The 18,069-nt window shown below is 37.6% G+C and overlaps 5 protein-coding genes and 1 pseudogene across 10 annotated transcripts; 2 read left to right on the forward strand and 4 right to left on the reverse strand.

The window, feature by feature from the left end:
* The first annotated feature begins 3,230 nt into the window (after positions 1 to 3,230).
* LOC113311468 lies at positions 3,231 to 3,551 on the forward strand. Its single transcript, XM_026560304.1, has one exon. It carries the CDS (start codon positions 3,231 to 3,233, stop codon positions 3,549 to 3,551), a length of 321 nt encoding a protein of 106 aa, XP_026416089.1.
* Positions 3,552 to 4,444: 893 nt separating this feature from the next.
* On the forward strand, positions 4,445 to 8,479 carry LOC113309882 (elongation factor 2-like). Its single transcript, XM_026558402.1, has 6 exons — positions 4,445 to 4,553; positions 5,105 to 5,165; positions 5,264 to 5,351; positions 5,460 to 6,962; positions 7,062 to 8,006; positions 8,162 to 8,479. Exons 2-5 carry the CDS (start codon positions 5,163 to 5,165, stop codon positions 7,997 to 7,999), a joined length of 2,532 nt encoding a protein of 843 aa, XP_026414187.1. The 5' UTR covers positions 4,445 to 4,553; positions 5,105 to 5,162; the 3' UTR covers positions 8,000 to 8,006; positions 8,162 to 8,479.
* Positions 8,480 to 8,850: 371 nt separating this feature from the next.
* Positions 8,851 to 12,654, reverse strand: LOC113308605 (annotated as a pseudogene).
* Positions 9,158 to 9,571, reverse strand: LOC113311469. Its single transcript, XM_026560305.1, has one exon. It carries the CDS (start codon positions 9,569 to 9,571, stop codon positions 9,158 to 9,160), a length of 414 nt encoding a protein of 137 aa, XP_026416090.1.
* A 45-nt stretch (positions 12,655 to 12,699) lies between the features above and the next one.
* Positions 12,700 to 15,117, reverse strand: LOC113308603. 6 transcript variants are annotated; one of them, XR_003339937.1, is made up of 7 exons: positions 14,815 to 15,117; positions 14,525 to 14,736; positions 14,166 to 14,433; positions 13,561 to 14,085; positions 13,228 to 13,459; positions 13,008 to 13,122; positions 12,700 to 12,919 (listed from the first exon to the last, which is right to left on the reverse strand). XR_003339937.1 is itself a non-coding variant. In XM_026557063.1 (4 exons), exons 1-4 carry the CDS (start codon positions 15,064 to 15,066, stop codon positions 13,765 to 13,767), a joined length of 1,041 nt encoding a protein of 346 aa, XP_026412848.1. In that variant the 5' UTR covers positions 15,067 to 15,115; the 3' UTR covers positions 13,621 to 13,764. The 6 variants fall into 6 exon arrangements, 1 of the variants encoding a protein (XP_026412848.1); XR_003339940.1 differs by having other exon boundaries at positions 12,700 to 12,830; positions 13,008 to 13,131; XR_003339939.1 differs by having other exon boundaries at positions 12,700 to 12,845; positions 13,008 to 13,131.
* Positions 15,118 to 16,173: 1,056 nt separating this feature from the next.
* LOC113308604 lies at positions 16,174 to 17,825 on the reverse strand. The gene is made up of 4 exons (XM_026557064.1): positions 17,456 to 17,825; positions 17,155 to 17,366; positions 16,799 to 17,066; positions 16,174 to 16,712 (listed from the first exon to the last, which is right to left on the reverse strand). Exons 1-4 carry the CDS (start codon positions 17,705 to 17,707, stop codon positions 16,404 to 16,406), a joined length of 1,041 nt encoding a protein of 346 aa, XP_026412849.1. The 5' UTR covers positions 17,708 to 17,825; the 3' UTR covers positions 16,174 to 16,403.
* Between the last annotated feature and the right edge of the window lie 244 nt (positions 17,826 to 18,069).

Below are 18,069 nucleotides of genomic sequence, written 5' to 3' on the forward strand. Positions count from 1 at the left end.
GTCATTTACAAAATTTTAAATGTCACACTTGGACTAGTAACAATTTAGGCACGGGAGACAAGAAATCTAGAATAGAAATGGTTTTAGACAATAGTGACTGGAATGTCTTTTTTCCTAACTCTAAATTGTATCATCTAAATCAAGTAGGTAGTGATCATAGTCCAGTAATGCTTGTCACTGCCAAACCGTTGGAACCATTTAAAATTTTCTTATCTTGGCTTAATGATGAGTCTTGTTCAACAATTACCTCTGATGCTTGGAAAACTGAATTTAATGGTTCACCAACTTTTCAGTTAGTTAGAAAAATGCATGTCACTAGGAATGATGTCTCTAAATGGAACATATAGCATTTTGGTAATATTAATAAACAGGTAGATGATCTGCAACATAAGCTTTTTATACTTCAAGATCAACCATACAGCTCATTGGCAGAAGATCAAGTCATAGCAGTTACTAATTATCTCAACAAATTGTATAAGGTGCAGACTGAGTTTACCAGCAGAAATCTAGAGATAATTTTATCAAGGACATGGACAACAATACCAAGTTTTTCCATGCAAAATGTAACAGGAAAAGAAGCAGGAAAAACATTGACTCTCTACAAGATTACAATGGCATTTGGTTGCACAATAGAGAGGATATTGCCAGTCATCTTACACACTATTTCAGTAGCATAAGTACTTCTACAAATCCAGTACTCGATGAAGGTCTCTATGTTGTCCTTCCTACAATCATCTCAGCTGAAAATAACCTTCTCCTGACAAGTATACCCTCTTCAGTAGACATTCTTAGTATTTTAAAGAGCATGCAGAATTGGAGTGCTCCAGGTCCAGAAGGGTTTCAAGATGGATTTTACAAAAGCCAATGGAACATTATTGGTGAAGATGTTTGCTTAATGGTCAAAAAATTCTTTGAGTCTAGGCATCTGTTAAAACAAATTAACAAAACTTATGTTTCTCTTATCCTTAAGAAGAAGAAATCAGTTTGTGCAGCAGATTACAGGCAAATAGGATTGTGCAATACTTCTTACGAGATAATCTCCAAAATTCTTGTAAACAAGATGAAACCATTAATGGAGAAAATTATCTCTCCTTATCAAGCAACATATGTTTCAGGTAGACTTATAAGTGACAATACCATCATAGCTCAAGAGATCATTCATTTAACGAAGAGAAAAAGATGACAAATTGGTTGGATGGCACTCAATATGGACATGTCTAAGGCATTTGACAGGTTATGATGAAGTTTTCTTCTTAAAGTTCTTAACTACTTTGGTTTTAGTGATGACTTGTGTGACTTGATTCACTAATGTATAAGTACTACTTCACTTTCGGTGCTTCTTAATGGCTCTCCATGCGAAGAATTTCATCCCACAAGAGGTATAATAAAAGGTGATCCTCTTTCACCCTATTTATTCATACTTGCTATGGAATTCCTCTCAAGACATCTTGTTGCATCTCAACAAGACAAAACTATCAAATGTATTAAAGTGGCTGATAATTATATGGGCTGTCGTAGGCTCAACAAATTATTAAATATATTTCCAACTAATTAAATGGTAATATAGCGGTAGTAAGAGATCGTTCCCACAGAGAGCTGTGTAATTGATAGGTTATTTGTATTAGCAAAAAAAAGTAAATAACAAAGGGGGGTTTTGGTTTTAAGATTAATAAAAAGATAATAATAAAAGAAAGATGATCAAGGAATCCTTCGCCGTTACCAAGCGATAACTGGATTAATATACTTATCTATTGTTCATAAGAACCATTCATCACCAACCGTAGAATAACAGCTAGCTCAGTGTTATCCCCAAAACTCCTTTTACCACGGATACAGAAGCTCTCCAATATCAGATTCTATTCAACTGAACCACCAAGTAGTAGCTCACTCAAGGTGTAATCCAATCGAACGCTTTAAGCTTTGTGAATTAGGTTGATCCCAGTAGTTAAACTCTTAGCTCAAGGTTTACTTGCTGGTGTTATCTTCACCCCCGATTGCTACACAGAATCCCTCTATAAGGTCTCGCGATTTCTACTTGTGTAGAGAGTTAATCGACGATTACTTATCTCCTAACTTCTACTAGAAATAGAATGATCAATATACTGATCTAGTAGGCCTCCCAAATCAATATAAGAATCACTCATAAACCCTAGATATGGTAAAGACAAACGATGATGATAAGAAATCTCAATAGATTTGTATTATTAATAAAGCTTCATGCTTAGAACATTGAATTCATCCTTAATCAACAAAGGATTTAGCTACTCATATTACAAAGAAGATGAAGAACGGTGGTTTCCCCCTAAAGGGGTAAACCCTAGGTTTTTGATGTAAAATTTGTGATATGAGATTCGATGATTTATTTTACATAACCTAATACCTTTTTATAGGTTTACATTGCTTGGTCTCCAAGTATTTAGTTAGGTTTAGGAACCCGACCCGAAAATATGACCTAACGACTTCAAACGTGCCCTTAGGCTTTCCAAAGTGTAAATACACGTTTAACATTTGATAAGTTCACTACCCAATCCGAAAACTTCAAATTCCAACAGATATTTTCGGAAATAAGTCTGCGAACTCGGTTCGCAAACCCAGTTCGCGGACTTCACTGTCTTCGGTATTCAATGAAAACTGTTTTGGCCACAACTTCTTCATCCGAACTCGGAATGACCTCATTCTTTTTGAATTCTTTTTATATTTCAATTATATTCAAGATGATGATGAGAAATACTTAATTTTAATGAGTCAAGATCGGTCTTTGGCATGTGTCTTGATTATGAGCGTTTTGCTCCTTTTCGTCGCACTTCTCCCACTTCTCTTGGACTTGGGCGCTTGGATACTTGGGATACTTCTCTTCTTAGCTCTTTTCAGCACTTTGTAGCTCCTTTTTGGATGATTCACTTATTTGAGACAAATAAGAGAAAATCAAAGTAATAATACGAAAATATGCAAGAATAATAGCTAAAACAAGTATGGAATTTACACTAAAATCATATGAATTATGCACTTATCAATAATGCTCCTGCCAATAATTATTTGCTTTTTGCAGATGACTACCTGATTTTCACTCAGGCAAATCTCTCTTCTGTCAACAATCTTCTCAATCTTCTCAATGATTTCAGTTCACAGTCAGGTCAAGTTATAAATTTTGAGGAATCTGCAGTACACTTCAGCAAGCATACTAAACCAGAAGTAGCTGAATGTCTAACTCATATCTGGGAGTCTAAGTCATGAGATCTAAAGAAAAGTATTTAGGTTCTCTTTTACTACTGGGTCATTCTAAGCAAGAAGCTTTTAAATCTATTCAAGAAAGCTTTGAACAAAGGTTATCCACTTATAATTCTGTATCTTTAACTCAGGCAGGGAGGTCTACTATGATTAAACATGTGCTTAATTCAGTTCCAGCTTATCAAATGGGTACATTCAAGCTACCAAATCATCTCATCAACAAATTGACTGCTATTGAAAGACATTTCTTTTGGGGACATAAATCCAACAAGGGTTCCAACCCTCTGGACTGGCTCAAGATCTGTAAACCAAAAGACATTTGAGGTCTTGCTTTCAGAGATTTAAAAAAGCTCAATCTTACTCTTCTCACAAAATTAGCATGGAGAATCTGTACTGAATCCAACAACTTAATGGTGCAACTTCTTAGCAGCAAATACTTTAAGAATGGTGACATAATTCATAGAAAGATTGAAGCTAAGAATTGTTCATATACTTGGAATGTAATCACTAAAGGTTTACTTATTGTTCAGCAGAATTACTTTATGGAAGTCAACAATGGAAGAAAAACAAAGATATGGCTAGGGAGACGGATCCCTGGACTCCCACATCCTCCATCTCCTATTAATGATTTATTCAGATTTTATGAAGATGTTGCTGAGCTTATATGTCATTTATGAATCTTAAATAATGGCACTAACTCCCGGTTCCATGTATAGTATCTATCAATAATTTTACGTGTAAGAACCAGCGGTAGAGCCAGAAAACTCTATGTAGGGGCTTAAGAAAAATATTCAAAAATGGACCGAATTTAGATATTTGGTGGACTAAACACTAATTACAGAATAAAATGAAGGGGACTTACATAATTATGTATATTTTTGTGGGGACTATAGCTATGATAAGTCAACCCTAGCTGCGCCACTAATTACAGGATAAAATGAAGGGGACTTGCATAATTATGTATATTTTTTGTAGCCTATACCTGGTAAGAACCGTGGCCTTCAAGTGACCGAGTCTTGGCAACCAAGATCCAACACCGATATATGTGAATCAGCCGTGAACGAAGCTCGAGTCAGCAGCTGAAAAACGCACCATTCAGCAAATAGCATAATAGAAGAGGGGTAGTTCGGTCATTTTAGTTTCTTATCACAAACGAGGCTTGGACCTGTGGATGGATAATAAATTGGACCTAAGGCTAAGATTGCTTCCTCCAAAGTCCGAACACCTAACCATTAGGGTTTAGATAAGAAGAGGAAACCCTTCCTTCTTTTCGTTACTTCTTTTCTTTCTCCTTCTTCTCCTCCCACTGCGGCACTTCCTCTCAGGTAAATTAGGGTTTCCAGTTCTTACATATAAGATTTTATGATTCCTCCATATCATCATCTGTTCTGTTACTGATATTTTGATTTGATTTGTTGAAACTTGGATTTGATTTTCTAGAAGTCAACAAATCTTTTTTCAGATGCTGATTTTGTTTATGAGTTTTGCTTAGAAAATTTCAGATCTGATTGTTTTCTAGATAGATTGATTGTTAAATCTTAATCCGTCATGTTTGTTCTGAATATATGTGCTAGATTGTGTTGTTTTTGTTCAATCTTAGGGTTTTTGCTTTATCTTAGTCACGTATTGAAAGTAAATCTATGATAGCGTAGAGATTTGAGTATTTGTTTTGGTATTTAATGATTCGATGAAATAATAATCCTGTTAATCAATCCATGTGTTTTTGTAATCTTAGTGTTATAGATTTTATAGATTGGTGTTGTATTCAGCTGATTAATGATTTTTTTTTTCAGATGTAGATTTTAAACATCAATTTGTGATATTTGTTAACTGTAATGTGACTCGGTGGATCTGTTCTTTGTGTTTTACGTTTCAGGGATTTGCCTGTTCAGTGATATTTGGTAGTAACAAAGTTATTTTTTACAGAAGCAAAGATGGTAAGCTTTTCTGCAGACTATTTATTATTATGTTCAATATGCTATGATTTTATGATTGGCGTGTTTCTGATACTCTTTTTACGGTTTAATCTGTGCAGGTGAAGTTTACAGCTGAAGAGCTGCGCCGGATCATGGACCTGAAGCATAATATCAGGAACATGTCCGTCATTGCTCATGTCGACCATGGTATGCAACTCTGTTTAGTATTGACTCTGTTTGGTATTGACGTTGCATTTAGATGGTTTGTGCATGAAGTTGGTTAGTTTAGCTCATATTGTTATGTGTCTTTTGCAGGAAAATCAACACTTACTGATTCTCTTGTGGCTGCTGCTGGTATTATTGCCCAAGAAACTGCTGGTGATGTTCGTATGACAGATACCCGTGCAGATGAGGCAGAACGTGGTATTACAATTAAATCTACTGGTATCTCTCTCTATTATGAGATGTCTGATGAGTCTTTAAAGGCCTACAAGGGTGACAGAATGGGTAACGAGTACCTCATCAACCTTATCGATTCACCTGGTCACGTCGACTTTTCTTCTGAAGTCACAGCTGCATTACGTATTACTGATGGTGCACTTGTTGTGGTGGACTGTATTGAGGGTGTCTGTGTTCAAACCGAGACTGTCCTTCGACAAGCTCTTGGAGAAAGGATCAGGCCTGTGTTGACTGTCAACAAGATGGACAGATGTTTCCTAGAGCTACAGGTTGATGGAGAAGAGGCTTATCAGACTTTCTCCAGAGTTATTGAGAATGCCAATGTTATCATGGCCACTTACGAAGACCCACTCCTCGGTGACGTCCAGGTTTACCCTGAAAAGGGAACAGTCGCCTTCTCTGCTGGTTTGCACGGTTGGGCTTTCACTCTAACCAATTTCGCAAACATGTATGCTTCTAAGTTCGGTGTTGAACACAGTAAGATGATGGAGAGGCTTTGGGGTGAGAACTTCTTTGACCCAGCAACTAAGAAGTGGACTAATAAGAGAACCGCGTCTCCTACATGTAAGCGTGGGTTTGTCCAGTTCTGTTATGAACCCATCAAGCAGATCATTGCCACTTGCATGAATGATCAAAAGGACAAGTTGTGGCCTATGTTGCAAAAGCTTGGTGTTGTAATGAAGAATGACGAGAAGGAATTGATTGGAAAGCCCTTGATGAAGCGTGTGATGCAGACTTGGCTCCCTGCTGCTACTGCCCTACTTGAAATGATGATTTATCATCTCCCCTCTCCCCACACAGCTCAGAAGTATCGTGTTGAGAACTTGTACGAGGGTCCTCTTGATGACCAGTATGCTAATGCCATCAGAAACTGTGATCCCGATGGTCCTCTTATGCTCTACGTGTCTAAGATGATTCCTGCCTCCGACAAAGGTAGATTCTTTGCCTTTGGTCGCGTCTTTGCTGGTAAGGTTGCAACAGGTGCTAAAGTCAGAATCATGGGGCCTAACTATGTTCCTGGTGGGAAGAAGGACTTGTACACCAAGAGTGTCCAGAGGACTGTTATCTGGATGGGAAAGAAACAGGAGTCTGTTGAGGATGTTCCTTGTGGTAACACAGTTGCCCTGGTCGGATTGGATCAATTTATCACCAAGAATGCAACCCTCACAAACGAGAAGGAAGTTGATGCTCATCCAATCAGAGCCATGAAGTTTTCTGTCTCTCCCGTTGTTCGTGTTGCTGTCCAGTGTAAGGTTGCCTCTGACTTGCCCAAGCTGGTTGAAGGGCTTAAGCGTCTGTCCAAATCTGATCCTATGGTTGTGTGTACCATTGAGGAGTCGGGCGAGCACATTATTGCAGGTTTGTCATCCCTTCTGTTACTATTCATCATCTTCCTTCTGTTACATGACACACTCTCTCATGTGAAAGTGGATTAGATCTAAAATGTTTTTCTTTCAGGTGCTGGAGAACTCCATCTTGAGATCTGTTTGAAGGATTTGCAGGATGATTTCATGGGTGGTGCTGAAATTGTGAAGTCCGACCCCGTGGTGTCTTTCCGTGAGACTGTGCTTGAAAAGTCTTCAAGAACTGTGATGAGCAAATCTCCAAACAAGCACAACCGTTTGTACATGGAGGCACGTCCTCTTGAGGATGGACTTGCTGAAGCCATTGATGATGGTCGTATTGGTCCAAGAGATGATCCTAAAGTTCGTTCAAAGATCTTATCTGAAGAGTTTGGATGGGATAAGGATCTTGCAAAGAAGATCTGGTGTTTTGGTCCCGATACTACTGGTCCAAACATGGTTGTGGATATGTGTAAGGGAGTTCAGTACCTTAATGAAATCAAGGATTCAGTTGTCGCAGGTTTTCAGTGGGCGTCAAAGGAAGGTGTTTTGGCGGAAGAGAACATGAGAGGTATATGCTTCGAAGTATGTGATGTGGTTCTCCATTCTGATGCCATTCACAGAGGTGGTGGACAGGTTATTCCTACTGCTAGGAGGGTTATGTATGCCTCCCAGCTCACAGCTAAACCCAGACTTTTAGAACCTGTGTACCTAGTCGAAATCCAGGCTCCCGAAGGTGCCCTTGGTGGTATCTACGGTGTTCTCAATCAGAAGCGTGGTCACGTCTTTGAGGAAATGCAGAGACCAGGAACTCCTCTCTACAACATCAAAGCATATCTACCAGTCGTTGAGTCATTTGGTTTCTCTGCCCAGCTTAGGGCTGCCACATCAGGACAGGCTTTCCCCCAGTCTGTTTTTGATCATTGGGATATGATGATGGCTGATCCTTTGGAACAAGGCACTCAAGCTTCAGATCTTGTGACTGAGATCAGGAGGAGGAAGGGTTTGAAGGCTCAGATGACCCCTCTATCTGATTTTGAGGACAAGCTTTAAGTATGAGGTATATTTCTTTTTGTATGAATTGAGATGCTAAGTTGTCTTAAATTTCTGGCATTAGGTTGATATGGTATCTTCTTCCTTTCTTTTCTTTTTAACGAAGCTTATTCTTTGTTATCTATGGTGCTGATTTTTTGTGGGTGATGTTTCGACGGACAGGTTACTCGTAAAAGTTCCTGGAATTCAAGAGCTAGATGACATTGTTGATCCGAACTAGAGTTTTGGTTGGGAGAGTGTTAATCCGAAAAGTTCCTCTTTTGTTTTCCATTTTGGTTTTTCTTCTGCTGGGTGTGCAACACTATTAATATTTACGAAACTTTCACAATGTTGATTTTGATCCATGAAACAACATTTTCCCCAGTAGCAAGTCTTTGTAGTTTATAATAGGGATCCATGAACATCAATGAGATGGTTTTTGTTTGCAGCTTATTATTTTGGATGCTGATAGTAATGTTTATATATTGCTTTGTTGTGGGATGTTCTTTTTTGTTTTCCATCTGCCAAATCAGTCGTGGAGTTGGCAAAGTACGTTTTTTATTTTGAGTTTATAGATTTTTTATCGGCTTCTTTAGGGTGCCCTGCTAGTAATCTTAGCACCTATGAGAAAGCACACTGTTTGAAATCCCGGACAACTGCATATCTTGATGAGATTATCCTTCTAGACCTGTAAATCCTAATACTGAAGGATTTTAGTGACAGAAGTAACTTACAGGGTGTTCAGCTGTTTGCTGCTGCTTATACAAATGAGTGAAAAGTCTCTTTTCGAGAATTGGAGAAGCTTGTGATCAAGTTTGATGTAGAAGCTCCGAACTATTGAAGCTGTACCCAGTGCAGTTGATATCAGATCGAATAAAATTTCCTTTACTCATTGGATCAAGCTACTGACTGTCTTGACACTTATGAGTCGGATCAGACTGGGAACGAGTCGTTTGATTTTAGTGGTCAGAAAATTAGAAACAAATCAAACCTTCATGAAAATGAAACAACGAAAACTAAGAATCCAAAACTAATAACCCACATGAAATTAAGATACATCGACTTGAAATGACTGGGGGAAAGCCTGTCCGGATGTGGCAGCCCTATATTTCTTAGGAAAATGATGGATCGTCAGAAAAGTGACATCACATGATGGCTTGAGTGTAGTTCTGCGCATTTTTATATAAAAGATGGTTCTTCTGCAATCAGGAGTGACCTCTGGACAGCATCAATCACAGTAGTGTTGTGGGGAAGTAAATGTCCACCATCGGAAATTTCATAATACTTGATCCATGGCAGACGTTCTGCAACATAACGTTGTATTTGACATGAGATAATCCTGTCTTCACAACCTTGCCAAATTTGAACCGGATTTCCATCATTTTCAGGAAATGGATTCTCTAGTTCCAGTGGGCCGAAATCCCATTTCCCAAAACCAACCATCATATCTCTAATGAGCGACTCATATATACCTTGTTGCTTTACTTTCTCCTGAATTACATAAAAATCACCAGCAAACAAAAATAAGAAGTTCTGATTATAAAAGTTGGTGATTTCAAGCAAATCTTTCATACGTTCCGAGTCTTCTGACATGTTGACGCAACAGACAAAGGGTACAACAGCACAACGTGATTGTCAATATTTTTATAAGTTTACACACTCGATGATACTTCGGACGAGAATAGTACAGGTCCTGGAACACTATTCTCAATCAAACTTGAACTTCCTTTTAATTTTCTTGCTTAGTTTTCAAATGAGCACACAACTGCCTATTTATAGGCTACAACTGCCGACTCTATATTTTCTAGACTTTTCTTAACTAAAACTAATTTGACAGGTTCTAGAGAATTAGTTCTCTATTTCTTACTTAACCAACTAGTTATCTTTTCACACTGCAATAGCCGACCTTTCCAACTCTAGTATTCTCTAGAAATTTCTTACTCATCATACTTATCTAACTAGCTGACTATCTAGATTTATCCAACAATTACAAATTACATTTCCAACACACCCCCTTAATTTGTAATTGGAGGTGACATATTAAATTTCGGTCTTCACCCAGTCTTTCCGCTTCTAGTCCTCCCCGTGTAGCTCTCTTCTTTATTTCGCCATAGCCGTCTCCATAGTTTTGTCTGTCTTCTTCGGGTGAAGATCTAAGTCGATATGTTGTGCCATTACAAATTAAGAGGGGGTGTTGGAGTTGTAATTTGTAATTGTCTAGCATAATCTAGACAAAGTCTAGTTAACAAGTTAAAACAAGTAAACTAGAATATCAAAAACAAGCAATCTAGAAAAATTCTAGATAGTCAGCTAGTTTGATAAGAAAGAATGAAGGAAGTTAAGAAAACGCTAGAGTGAACTAGGGTCATCAGTTGGTTGTTTTACTGTTATCTAGATATATCTACTGTCTAGGCATTGTATGGTCGGTCTTGTAAGCCTATAAATAGGGAGTTGAGTACTCATTTGTAACTCAAGCAAGAAATACCAACAAGAGAGTGAGTTTACAGAGATAGCCTTGCTTCATCTACTAGAATTTTAGGAGCTCTATACCAGCAATGCTAAGGCAATTCTACGTTCGGAAGAACTATCATGTGTTTTTTTCTATAAAAATTTCAACAGCGATGTTAACTTAATGAGACCTAACTTATCATGCCACCTTCATTGTTGCTAGAGATGTTCATACCTGACCAGGCTTTGGGTTGTCTATCATCCTTCGCAAAATCACTCTGTCTGAGGTGCTAAAAACAGCTGGATTCTCACAGCAGCCTTCATTGCAGACATCGAGGGAAACCATTTTTGAGTAAACCACCAGTATAGTAATTGCGGGGCATAATGTGCTACCCTATAAATCCATTGATCCTGCAAGAGCAATTATTTTGTATGCCATTTTCGATACATTGGAAGGAAAGGAAGGCCACCAGTAGTTAATTATTGGAGCCACTAATGATGCACCTGCAATCCTGCAAAATTATACTATGTCTCTCAAACAAATAATATGAAAAGTTTGCTGCAGACCGTTTGCAGATATCTTCAGAGAAGCAATGTTGAGAAATAGTTCTTCCTTGCTTCTCTGTTGATTTATTTCAGGGTTTTACTTTGTGCTTTAAGAGGCAAAGCAGGAATATTAGTGTCTTCATAAATCTCAATATCACAATCACTAACCAGATCATTAAGATCGGCATCGACACTATTCCTCAACATTGCTTCTCTGAAGATATCTACAAACTTACAGGATCAAGATGGATTTAACTTACAAAGAAGTCGAATTCAAACTTGGAATCATTGATTAATACCTCTTTGGTATGTATTTGAGACAACCCCAAACAGGGTAACCTCCCAAAAGAAACACCAACTACGTAAAATTTCGAACCAAGCTCTAACTGATCCGCAAGTTCTTGTATGTCAAAGGCTTCACTTCTCACAGATCTCTTCGGGTTTGGATCACTCTCTCCATACCCAGCTCTGTCAAATGTCAACAAATAAACACCTAACTCCTCTACAACTTCCTGCAAGAAATATAGCAATATAGGTTATAAAAAATTGTTTATTACAAATAAAAAAAATTTAAAACAATTACTCTTATCTCTGTTTGTGTTTGTACTTCGGATGCTGGCAGGTAAAAGTCTTTGGCGTCATTGAACCCATGAATGACAATGATCTTAAACCGAGCTTTAGATTTAGTACACCAGATTCTTTGTATGCAAGGTATCTTCCATCACTGAGTCTGATTCTAGGAGACGAAACAGGAGGACCATCTAAAGACCCACATGGTTTGGGAATCGGTGGATTTATAGATTGATAAACATACCCAATAACTCCCACCAACAGCCCCACTGTAACCTTGATCAACATATTCGACTGCAATAAGAACAACGTAGATCAATCTCAAGTTAGTCCGAGGAAAAATAAATACATACTGCACAAAATAAGATGTAAAAAGGTTACCTGAAAGGGAATTTTGAGATGGAGATTCATGTATAAAGCTTGAAGGGATAACAAACAATGATACTCTTGGTTGAAGTACAATGAACCTTCACTTTTAAAGAGATAAAATCATAATGAGCCATTAATGCTATTAATAAATGCAGAAAGATACATGATATTTCATACTATTGCACCTCAACATTATGACCGACAGACTGCGAATATGGAAACCAATTAAATATTTTGACACAGTATAAAAATATCCGATCTTATCTCATCGGCCAATTGACTATCACTACAGTAATGGTTATCGTACTTTCTGCATTTGAATTCGAGAACATTACTTTGTTGCTTTAAGTTAACATCTGCCCATGTTTATATAAAAGATGGTGGGTTCTCTGGTTCCAGAGGGTCAAAATCCCATACCCCAAAACCCATTATCAGATCTCGAATGAGTGACTCAAAAATACCTTGTTGCAATACTTTCTCCTGTAATTACATAAAATTCATTTACAAATGAAAGACTTTGTGATTTTAATCAACTCTTTCAAATATTCCAGCTTGCTAACCCAACAGGTACAGGTATCATCTGATATTAACTTGATGGACATTAACAAAAATGAGACTCAGTGACACATGTTTTGTTTTCTGGCCCATACCCGACCTAGATGTCGCGGAAGATAAAAGACAAATCAAATTTAACTTACTGGACTACGCACCAAGACAAGAAAAGATAACACATCATCGCTAGAGATATTCATACCTGCCTAGGCTTTGGGTTGTTTATCACTCTGTCCGAGGTGCTAAAAACAGCTGGATTCTCACAACAGCCATCCTCCATTAAGAACATCGAAGGAAATCACTTTTGAGTACACCATCAATACAGTAATCGTGGGGCATAATGTGCTACTCTATATATCCATTGATCCTGTAAGAGCAATTTCTTGAATGTCATTTTCGATACATTTGAAGGAAAGGAAGGCCACCAGTAGTTTACTACCGGATGCACCTGCAATCCTGCAAAAAATTACAATTAGGACCGAAATGGATTTGATATTAAACTTAGAAAGAAGTCGAATTCAAACTTGGAATTGTTGATTAATACCTGTTTGGTATGTATTTAAGACAACATCAAAGGCTTCCAATGAAACACCATGTAAAATCTTGAACCAAGCTCTATAAAATGTCAAGAAGTAAACACCCAACTCCTCTACAACTTCCTACAAGAACTACAACAGCAATACGTTACAAAACATTATGTGTCACCATACACGAATCTAAGAAAATTCAAGACAATCATTCTTTATCTCTGTTTGTGTTCGTACTTCGAATACTGGCAGATAAAAATCTTTGGCATCACTGAAGCCGTGAATGACAATGGTCTTAAACCGAGCTTTAGATTTAGGTACACCTGATTCTTTGTATGCGAGATATCTTCCATCGCCGAGTCCGAAAGTGAAGAAACAGTAGGACCATCAAAAGACCCCCATAGTCTGGGAAATGGTGATTGGCCTGATAAACAAACCCAAGAACTCCCACCAACACCACCACCATAACCTGGATCAACATATTTAACTGTAATGAGAACACCGCAGATGAATGTCAAGCAAGTCTTAAGAAAAAATCAATGTGTACAAAATAGCATGCAAGGAAGTTACCTGAAAGGGGATTTTCAAATGAAGACTCTTGAAAAGGATAACAAACACTGATATTCTTGGTTGAAAAATGGTGAACCTTAACTTTCAAAGTGATAGATTTATAATAAGCCATTAATGCAATCATTAATGAGAAAAATACATGATATCTGACACTGTTACACCTTAACAAGCATCTCATTTACACTTCACCCATAAGAGAGTTAGTTACATGAAAGATGGTTCTTCTCCTATTAAGAGAGCCTTTAAGATGGCATCCGATATAGTGGTGTTGTAAGGCATCAAATGACCAACATCAACAACCTCCCGGTACTTGATCCATGGCAGTCTTTCTGAAACATAACGTTGTAGTATAAATGGAAAAATCCTATCTTCATAACCTTGCCAAATTTGAACAATATGCTCGTTTCCAGGAAACGGGTTCTTCAATTCCATAGGATCAAAATCCCAACTTCCAAATGCCACCATTAAATCTCTATGTAGAGACTCAAAGATACCCAGCTGTGTTCCCTTTCCCTGAAAATTAAGCTAGAAGTCCGCATCAAAATGACAATTTAACAAGCTGTATACATTGCAGAATAAACCACGTCTATATAATCTTTCAGTACCTGATTAGGATTCGGGTTTTCAGCAATCTTTTTCAGCATCTCTCTGTCTGAGATACTAAACAGATCTAGCTTCCCCTCTAAACTAGACAGAGAAGGAAACCATTTCTGGGTTAACCACCAATGAAGCAACTGAGGTGCATAGTGTGTTACCCTAAATGCCCATTGATCTTGCAAGAGATGTCTTTTAAACGCAATTTCAGATAAATTTGAAGGAAATGAAGGCCACCAGTAATTAATCATTGGAACTACTAAAGATGCACCAGCGATCCTACAATTATAAAATTGCAAGAAAATGAGTAAATTTCTAGAAGATTCAAAAACCCGAAACAAGAATTGAGCAAAAATAGTAAATTTAGTACCTATTTGGTATGTGTTTGAGACAACCATAAACTGGGTAAGCACCCATAGAAATCCCAATAATGTAAAATTTTGAACCAAGCACTAACTGATCAGCAAGTTCCTGGATATCAAACGCATCACTCTTCACTGATCTTTCAGGGTTTGGATCACTTTCTCCATATCCAGCTCTATCAAATGACAAAATATATACCCCAAGCTCTTCAATAAGTTCCTACAATCACAAAAAACAATTGGTTATTACAAAAAAAATGGTTCAGATCTACAAAAGAAAAATCACAGCAAATCTTACTTTGGATGCTCTGAGATAGAAATCTTTGGAATCACCAAAAGGATGAACAAGTATGAGTTTGAACTGAGCTTTAGCTTTGGGCACGCCTGATTCCAAGTAAGAAAGATGTCTTCCATCTCTGAGCTTGATTCTTGGTGAAGTAATTGGTGGACCATTGAAAGACCCACATATTTTTGGAGGCGGTGGTTTGATTGTTTGATATATCCAACCTATAATTCCAACTAGCAAGACAACTGCGATCTTTCTCAACATAGTTTCTTGTTAGGGAGAGAACAAAGATGGGGTTTGGTGGGTATTTGATTCTTAGTTATGTTTTTAGCTATGTCAGTCTATTAGGTGGTGGATAAGCATGAGACAGGTGTCACAAAAAGGGTGGATAATATGCTCCACTACAGACACGGCATAAACAGTCTTCAGTACCATGCTTCATTTTTCTCACTGAAATAAGAGAACCATAAAACCACCCCAGATTTCAGACCAACAACACTACTGTTGTTTTACTAATCAAAGCATATCAATATCAGACCAGTTCACATTACGAAAAACTTGTATATGTGACAAAGTGAAAACAGCAGAGTAAAATGTAAAATTGGATGTGAAAGGTTTACCTGAAAGGAGATTCCGTATTCATGCCAGATCTTGTTAAAAATCCACAGATTAAAAGAAATAGCTACACCAGTCTTCTTACTATATGAAATTACATGACTGCAAATACACCAAATGCAATCTGCATATACACTGCTTCGTTCTTAACTGGAAAGTTAGAAACACTGTACTTCAAAGGTCATAAAAGTCATTAGTCATAACAGTAATGGCTATCATATTATTTTCATTTGACCCTTACGGCTAACCATGAATGATCCTTGATCTAATACCTCAACTGGTGCAACGACAGAGGTGTTCTCTGACATGTGTGTACCTGACTATACCAAGTAAACCCATCAGGATTGAGCAAGACTATAGTAAGTGTGAATCATAATGTGCGACCTTATATATCCATTGATCATGTAAGCACAATCCATATTACACTGATAAGACCGCGTCTTATCATATACCATGTTGGATAAATTTGAAGGAAAAGAAGGCCACCCATAGTTAATTACTGGAGCTGCTAATGATGCACCTGCAATCCTGCACAATCAACACCACTGTAACCTTTATCACCATATTCCACTCTAACAAGAACAACGCAGTCACTTTAGTCTACAAAGAAAGGAACTAAGGGGAAAAATCGAGTACAATGAAGGATGTAAAATGATTACCTGAAATGAGGCGAAAGGACGGCAACCATAGATCAAATCAAAAATTCATGTATAAAGCTTGAGAGGGATGATTAGTTAACTACATCGACATTCTTGGTTAAATTACAATGAACCTTTTCTTTAAAATAGATAAAAACAGAATGAGCTGTTAACGCTTATATTAATACATACAAGGATGCGTACTGTTTCATACTCTTACACCTTAACACAATGACATGAATCAAATATTACAACATATAGTGTACAGATACAAATTACAAAGTACCTCAAACTTTATCTCTTATGATTGCAAGTATTTCATTTATACTCTATGTGACAGAGAATTTGTTATACAAATGATGGCTCTTCTCCTATCAATAGTGCTTTTAAGATGGCATCCGATATCGTGGTATTGTAAGGCATTAAATGACCGCCATCAACAACCTCATGATACTTAATCCATGGAAGTCTTTCTGATACATAGCGTTGTAGTATAAATGGAATAACTCTATCTTCATAACCTTGCCAAATTTGAACAACATTTTCCTTTCCAGGAAAAGGATTCTTCAATTCCAAGGGATCAAAACCCCAATTTCCAAAACCAACCATTAAATCTCTATGCAGAGACTCAAAAACACCCTGCTGGGTTACCTTTTCCTGAAAAGGTAAGTGTCACAATCAAAACGACATTGCAACAAACTACTTTCATTAGAAATGAGCTATGCTTATCTAATCGTTAATACCTGATTGGGATTCGGGTTTTCCGCAATCTTCTTCAACATCTTTCGGTCTGAGTTACTAAAAATCTCTATATTCCCCTCTAAAGCAGCCAATGAAGGAAACCATTTCTGTGTCAACCACCAATAAACTAATTGAGGTGCATAATGTGCTACCCTAAATGTCCATTGATCTTGCAAGAGCAATCCCTTAAAGGCCCTTTCGGATATATCCGAAGGAAAAGAAGGCCACCAAAAGTTAATCAATGGAACCACCAAAGATACACCAGCAATCCTGTAACAATGATATCACAAACCAACATGACATTTCAAAAATCGCCAAAAAATATCAAGAATTTCGAAGGAATCAGTAAATTGAGTACCTATTTGGAATGAATTTGAGACAACCATAAACTGGGTAAGCACCCATTGAAACCCCAATAATGTAAAATTGATCTCCAATCTCCAACTGATCACCTAGCTCTTGAATATCAAGTGCATCACTCTTCACTGACCTTCTAGGGTTTGGGTCGCTTTCTCCATACCCAGCTCTATCAAATGTCAACATATACACTCCAAGCTCCTCAATTACTTCCTACAACACAAAAATCAACAATGGGTCATTGACAAAAACTTCAATTAATCAAATTACATAAACCATTTCTCATCAAAAAGATTTTTTACTTTAGATGCTCTGAGATAGAAATCTTTGGAATCTCTAAAACCATGACTAAGTATGATTTTAAACTGAGCTTTCTCTTTGGGTACACCTGATTCTCTGTAAGAAAGATGTCTACCATCACTTAACTTGATTCTTGGTGAAGTGATTGGTGGACCATTTACAGACCCACAAATTTTTGGAGGGGGTGGTGTGATTGTTTGATAAACCCATCCTAAGATTCCAACTAACAACACAATTGCAATCTTTCTTAGCATAGTTTGCTCTTTGGAAGTGATCAAAGAAGGGTTTGTTTGGGGTTTGGGATGGTGTTCTACTTCTAGGTTCAATTTGAAGTCAAGCAGGCAGAAATTCTGAGCTCGGTTTACCAAATGTAGTTCGACTGGTTACTAGCAAAGTGACAAACACAGATGTCGTATAAAGGGACAAAGCCGAATGTGTCACTATGCCACGTAGTGTCCATGGATCCCATATGTGATGGGTTCCATCCCATCCACACATCCGAGATGGTGTTCACGGCTTCAGGCTTTAACCAACTGAGGCTTAGCCCAGACGGTGAAAATGCAAGAAAGAGTCCAAAAGTTCACACCCAAAATAAGAAGACTGTTTTGAGGCATAT

The sequence above is a fragment of the Papaver somniferum genome, chromosome 9 (genome assembly GCF_003573695.1).
Source record: "Papaver somniferum cultivar HN1 chromosome 9, ASM357369v1, whole genome shotgun sequence".
Classification (NCBI taxonomy): domain Eukaryota; kingdom Viridiplantae; phylum Streptophyta; class Magnoliopsida; order Ranunculales; family Papaveraceae; genus Papaver; species Papaver somniferum.